This window comes from Temnothorax longispinosus, unplaced genomic scaffold (assembly GCF_030848805.1).
Source record: "Temnothorax longispinosus isolate EJ_2023e unplaced genomic scaffold, Tlon_JGU_v1 HiC_scaffold_566, whole genome shotgun sequence".
Lineage (NCBI taxonomy): Eukaryota > Metazoa > Arthropoda > Insecta > Hymenoptera > Formicidae > Temnothorax > Temnothorax longispinosus.
In genome coordinates, this window is record NW_027270414.1 from 1 (window position 1) to 6,863 (window position 6,863).

Below are 6,863 nucleotides of genomic sequence, written 5' to 3' on the forward strand. Positions count from 1 at the left end.
TTCTCTTTTTCTCTCTCATGTCTGACTACGTCTCTTTCATCTCAGGTGCAGAAAGTGCAACAGAGTGGAGTATAAAAGAAAAAAAAACCTGTTAAATGGACGTCGCGACCAAAAAGACCACGTTCAGTGAGGTTGGATCGGACTGTCCGTGAAAAAGTTGACGTTCGTCGCGATACGCGAGGACGCGAGAAGCCGCGTATAGATTATTAGATTCGACGTGCCGGTGTTAATGAATCTTTCCTGTTTGCTGGTGTTCGCAAAAATGTCGCACCGACGCGGTTTCAGAGGCATGCCGAACTCCTTCACGCGACACAACAGAGACGGTAAGATCGCCCGAAGAATGCTCCAAATTCATTTCCAAAGTCATTTGTCACATTATTGCTGTCGTACGAGAGCCTTCTGTTGGACAAATCGTTTCTTTTTACTTTTGGTACGAATATCAGCGGGAAAAATAATTAATCAGTGAGAGCTCGATTTTTGGAGTCCCACGTGCTTTCGTGTGACTCCAACTTTCTCTTGTAAAATCTTTACGATTAACAGATCTCTATTGAGAGAATGGCCTAGATTATTTAAAATATTTAATTGATTGTAATTCGATTCTTGCGAAATCTTTTAAATTATAATATGGTTTGAAACTCAACAGATATTTTATTTCTTTAAAGATTCTTTATTTATACTAGACGGAATTAGCTAAGAGGTAATGAAGGAATCGTGTTGCGAGAAATATTTTCTTAGCGGTTGTAAAATTGGCTCATATATCAATTAACAATTATCTTTTATTATGTATATAGTATTCTAGGTCTAAAATAGTCTTTTTCTTTTTATATCTTGTCTTTTTTCTTTTTCTTTGTATGGAGTTTTTGAAAGTAATTTAGAAATGAATCAAGAAATAATGGATGTTTAATGGATGTGTATTTTTCGATGCGCAATGTTTCTTTTATAAACTTAACTAATATATGACAGATTTTATTGAAATAGGCGTTGAATGAGAGTCTTTTGTTAAATCAATATGTAATGTTCATTGTGTGTTAGCAAGATGTTCAATTGTTTGTACCAGAAATAAATCATACTTAATAATTTTATTAACACATAAACTAAATAATTTTTTAGCTATTAATATATTAAGTTAATTACTCTGTTAAACAAAGCGCAAATAAAACTCCCATTAATATTTTCTGTTCACTCCTAAACCTATATTTTCAAAAATTTTAAACACTTACTTTAAACGTTGTTGATATTTCAGTTTTATAATAATTGCTATTCTTTAAAGTATGCATTGTTGAGTAATAGAAATTTGTTAAATAAAGAAAAAATTAAATATTTCTCAAATGCAAATTATTATAAATTTTTTAGAACAAACACAGTCGTCTACATCCGGACGTGGAAGAGCGTATTCGCAAGCACAAAGACCTCCTGGACTGAGGGGAAAAGAAATAGGATTGTATTATAGAAACAAAAATTTGGAGAGACAAAAAAGAAATGCTCAAGAAGTGCTCAGATTATCACCTAGAGTGGAGCAAAGAATTAAAGCTATATTAAATAATTCAAAGAGCTTTTACAATTCTTCTTATGAAAATTGCAAGTCCGAGCATGGCAACAAGTATCATCAAATACACGATACTCAATTTAAAAGAAAATTTTTAGACATTATATATGGTGATATGCAGCAGAATATTGCTAAAGCTATGAATGTGCAGTCAAAATTGCAAAGAGATAGTGATACAGACCGAATATTACAAAATGAATACAGAGAAAAACAGAGGCAGGACGCTTATCGAGCGATGTTGAAATTTCGATCAAAGTTACCGGCATATGAAAAAAAATCAGAAATATTACAACTGGTTGATGATAATCAAGTTGTTGTTATTAGTGGAGAAACCGGTATGTTGCAGAAATTATTTGCTAACATAGGATAGAATGTTATTACGATTATTATTTTTTATTTCTGATTATCTGCATTTATTAAAGCAATTAAAGAAATTTTATTTTGAACATTAAACATATGCTGGTGTAATTTTTAGTTATTCGAATTTTCAATTTTAATCAATGGAACCAATATAATAAGTTGTTACTAATGATTGTCTTTTCAAAAAATTTTAGGATGCGGCAAAACTACACAGGTTGCACAATTTATATTGGATGATGAGTTAGAAGCTGGAAACGGTAGCGTTACTCGAATAGTTTGCACGCAGCCTAGAAGGATCTCCGCTATTTCCGTTGCTGAACGTGTAGCTATGGAAAGAGCAGAAAATCTTGGAAACTCTGTCGGTTATCAGATACGACTTGAAAAGTAAATTTACGTGTGATATCTATACTATACATTATTTTATAAGAAAAAATGACGTTCTTTCACTTTGATTCCTTTTATCTATAGAACTTCAGTGCGAGAGCAAGGAAGTATATTGTTTTGTACCACTGGTATATTATTACAAATTATGAAGCGTGATCCAGCATTAAAAAGTTTCTCTCATGTAATATTGGATGAAATTCACGAACGTACCACAGAAAGTGATTTTGTCATGACATTATTAAAGCAAATTATTCCGAAAGTAAGTTTTAGTGGCATCATGTCGTTATTACATAATTACCTTTATTTAGATTGCATTTTGTTATGTTCTGTGTTAGTTTATTTATTTTTTTAGATATATATTTTGTTATTTTTGTAACATGCAATTTTGTCCATAAATTATATGATCGTGTTCTATAATTTGATTTATAATATTTTTTAACATATTTTCTAGAGAATGGATTTAAAAGTTCTCTTGATGAGTGCAACATTGAATGCTGAAAGCTTTTCAGCATATTATAACAAATGTCCGATGATACATATACCAGGATTCACCTATCCAGTAGAAGAATTTTATTTAGAAGATGTTTTATCACTTGTGAAGTAAGTATTGACATAATATTATTGAAATTGTATGTACAAATTAGTTTATTGTACTTGAATTACAATCTCACATACTACAATAACCTCATACTCTTTCACTCAAAATTTTCAACTCTTTAATCAGCATTTTATGAAGGCGTATATGAGATGAGAATTGGGATCGAATCTAAAACTTATCGACTACAAATCGACAGGTTTCGATCTCTCATCCTACATTATTGATATATTTGATGAAGATTTCAGATAGTCATTAAATAAGTTTTTAAATGATTTTAGATTATGTATACATGAGAGAATTAATATAAATATAATGCAAATATAATTATAATATCATAATAATTATATTTTCTAATTTCTAGATATAAATTTATAATAATTATATGTTTTCTAATTTTTAGATACAGATTTCCCGATCCACCCCTAGAACCTATAGGTTACAGGAAGCACCTAAAAAGATACAAAGAACAACAACATAAAAAAGAAGAATTTTTAAACATATTACAACCTTATATTAGACAACTTACAGCTGAGGTAAATATGAATAATATATTTTCTACTACTTGAAAGAAATTATATATTTATATACGTTACAGCAAAAGCCTGATATTCAGTAAATATATACACTTACAAAAGTATTTCTAATTTATAACTCATTATAGTATGAGTGTAGAGATAGAGGTAAGTGACAAGATAGAGGGGTAGTGGCCTGCGTCCCTATCCCAAAAAAGCTAATCTAACCCAACCCAATCACGTGTGATAATGATGTTCTTTATTAAAAGTTATAAATTTGAAACATAAAATTTAGTTAAATGTATACATTGACTAGTAAGTGTATATATTTACTGATTTCACACTTTTACTGTGACATATATACAAGTATAATGATTATTTAAAGTTTACTAATGATGATATTTATCTCTATGGTAAATAATTTTACATAATTACAGAAGAAATATGAAACACATGTTACTAATCAATTACGGAATCCAATTAGTGAAGATCTTTCATTAGAGCTCATAGAAAAATTAGTTAGATATATCTGTAATACAAAAGATCCTGGAGCTATTCTTATTTTTTTACCTGGTATGATGGATATATCGAAATTAAATAAAATGATGTTAGACTCTGAACATTATCCAAGTCGTAAGTATATATGTATTATTTTTGCTTTAAGTATAAGTATATGGTACTTTTATGTTTAGTTTTAATTTATATGTATATTGAATCGTCAAATTAACGAACTGATTTTTCAAATTAGATAAAATCAAGTTTATTTCTTTTTTCTAATAATTAATTGTGTTATAAAGTTTATAGCTATTTTGATACAATCTGATACAGCATCATGATCAAAAAAATTTTTTTTACAGAAAAATACGTTATCTATCCTCTTCATTCACGCATGCCGACAGTTGATCAAAAACTTATATTTAAAGAATCACCTCCTGGCGTTCGTAAAATAATCATTGCGACTTCAATTGCTGAAACGTCAATAACTATAGAAGATGTTGTGTATGTAATAGATTGTGGGAAAACAAAATTTGGAAAATTTGATGTAAAAAATAATATTCAAACTTTAGAGCCTGAATGGGTGTCTTTAGCTAATGCGAAGCAAAGACGCGGTAGGGCTGGCAGGTGCGACACATTATATTTTACTATAGTTTTATATTAGAAGAAAAATAATGCATTTTATCGAATTTCTCTGTATAGATCAAACTAAACATATATATTATGTGTTCTACATAGGGTTAAAAGTGGAGAGTGTTATCATATGTATACAAAAGCACGAGAAATGACATTTGCTTCATATCCATTGCCAGAGATGCTGAGAACGCGCTTAGAAGAAGTAATTTTGCAAATAAAAATCCTGCAATTAGGGAAAGTTAAAGAGTTCCTAGCTACCGTCATGGATCCACCAGATTTAAGAGCCATTGATCTGTCTCTCGAGTTACTTGAGACACTCAATGCCCTCGACAAACATGAGACTTTAACTCCTTTGGGTTATCACTTAGCGCACTTGCCACTTGACCCTAGAACAGGTAATTTTATTATTGCTGTTGTTGCAAAGCTGACTTGTAATTTTAATGTAACATACATTTTATTATAGGAAAAATGATTCTGTGGGGCGCATTGTTTTCCTGTGTCGAGCCAATATTTGCTATTGCTGCTAGTCTCACATTTAAAGACGCTTTCTATTGCCCATTAGGGCAAGAAGAAAAGGCTAATGAAAAAAAGTTAGAACTGAGCATGGAACAATGTAGCGATCATATTGCTCTCGCAGAAGCTTTGAGAAGATATGAAATTGCACGTCAAAGAGGAAATGCTCGCCAGTTTTGCCGAGAATATTTCCTCTCTTTCAATACGTTGAAGCTCCTCTCCGAAATGAAAGTACAATTTGCACAGTATCTGTATGATATGAAGTTTCTAGACAGCGAAAATCCAAGTTATATAAACTCTAACAGAAATTCAGATAACATAGCATTGATAAAAGCCATTGTCTGTGCAGGATTATATCCTAACATCGCTGTTATAAGGTGCAGACATTGATTTATTTTAATTCTCCATTATTTGACTGAAACATAACATCTATAATGCTCAACGTTAATGTATACCGATTCTAACTAACTGTTCTAGGCGAATTAATAAACATGGGGTGAATGCTTGGACACCGGAAGACGGTAGCGTATGTATACATCCGTCGAGCGTAAACAATAAAGTTTCCAGGTTTCCTAGTCCATACTTGACATATTTCACAAAACAACGCTCTACTGCCATATTTTTGCATGACACTACGTGTATAAGTGTACCAATTTTATTGTTCGCCGGTTCAAATATATCGATAAGTAAGTTAACGCTTTCCTACTTGAATGTGTTCATCATTTAATATATTAATCGTGCACATGTAATAGTAATAACATGATATTTTAGGACGAGAAAAAGGACAATATATAATTCGTTCTTTTTCGGAAGACATTATTTGTGAACGAGGAACTGGAGAAATGATACAGGTGTGCATATGGTGTTAGTATATGTATATGTGCATTCTTAGAGAAAGGAAATTGTTTTGAAATAATTTCTCGTTATGTAGGAACTTCAACACGCTCTGAATAGTTTATTGGAATATAAGGTTACGAATCCAGCAACGGTCTCTTGGTCAACCTTTGAAGGGGACTTATTAAAGTAAATTTGCATATATATTTACTATTTACGCGATTATTTCTTGCAAATAAATATTAATATTAATAATTATAATCATTATGAAGGTACGATGATCTTTTCTGTGTTCGTATGTTACAGAGGCATTATTGAACTGGTATCTCAAACAGGTCCAGAATTGGATTTTGATAACACGCGCCAAAACGTATATTATGACGAAGGTTCCACTGATGATAATGTCGATTGACTGCGCATTCATTAATTTATTGTAAATGTTAATAATTTATTTAATCACTTCGATATTGTTCAAAAATATAAACATCGTTGAAAAAATTTATGTTGTAAAATAATTTTTAAAATAAAGTCATAAAATAGCTTTTTCTTATTGATTCTTATATTTTTGAATTTTTCTGCTATTATCAAACAAATATATAAATGTGTGTATATATCACAGACATATAAAATATATAGACCGAGACTTTCTACGAGAGATGACTGATATTTGAGGCAAAAGGGACACTCGTCGGCTCATTCCGATAGGACTTGATAACGTTCGGCACATCTTTACGTATTGTGTCCGATTAGTAATGTCTTTAAAATCATAAAAAAACGTGGTTTTTAAAATTGTTATTACTTATAACTTTTTAACGAAGCGTTTCCGAACCTACGTTTATAGAAATATAGAAGAAACTTTTTTGTTCCCAATTCAATTTCCTATAAGACCCTGAAGTTTTATTGACCTGACCTGCAACACCCTGTATATCAAAATAATTTTTAAATTTATTGTTACTAATGAAAAGAAAAACATGATTTTATATAG

General features: G+C 30.7%; 1 protein-coding gene and 1 long non-coding RNA gene across 2 annotated transcripts; one reads left to right on the plus strand and one right to left on the minus strand.

The window, feature by feature from the left end:
• The first annotated feature begins 56 nt into the window (after positions 1-56).
• LOC139824773 (ATP-dependent DNA/RNA helicase DHX36) lies at positions 57-6,424 on the plus strand. Its single transcript, XM_071797316.1, has 14 exons — positions 57-323; positions 1,354-1,881; positions 2,101-2,290; positions 2,375-2,549; positions 2,742-2,890; positions 3,289-3,421; positions 3,838-4,033; positions 4,258-4,522; positions 4,634-4,926; positions 4,995-5,421; positions 5,522-5,730; positions 5,816-5,895; positions 5,976-6,067; positions 6,185-6,424. The coding sequence occupies exons 1-14, from the start codon at positions 230-232 to the stop codon at positions 6,288-6,290; spliced, it is 2,937 nt and encodes a 978-aa protein (XP_071653417.1). The 5' UTR covers positions 57-229; the 3' UTR covers positions 6,291-6,424.
• LOC139824774 (uncharacterized) lies at positions 3,210-4,928 on the minus strand. Its single transcript, XR_011735277.1, has 2 exons — positions 4,790-4,928; positions 3,210-3,337 (listed from the first exon to the last, which is right to left on the minus strand). It is a non-coding gene; the product is annotated as an uncharacterized lncRNA (long non-coding RNA).
• Positions 6,425-6,863: the final 439 nt, after the last annotated feature.

What these genes read in the sequence shown, in the direction of transcription:
- LOC139824773 (XM_071797316.1), top strand. Translation starts at nt 230, where the DNA reads ATGAATCTTTCCTGTTTGCTGGTGTTCGCAAAAATGTCGCACCGACGC. An exon ending in CACGCGACACAACAGAGACG is followed by an intron (nt 324 to 1,353) that starts GTAAGATCGCCC and finishes TAAATTTTTTAG; the next exon opens with AACAAACACAGTCGTCTACA. An exon ending in AGACGCGGTAGGGCTGGCAG is followed by an intron (nt 4,523 to 4,633) that starts GTGCGACACATT and finishes TGTTCTACATAG; the next exon opens with GGTTAAAAGTGGAGAGTGTT.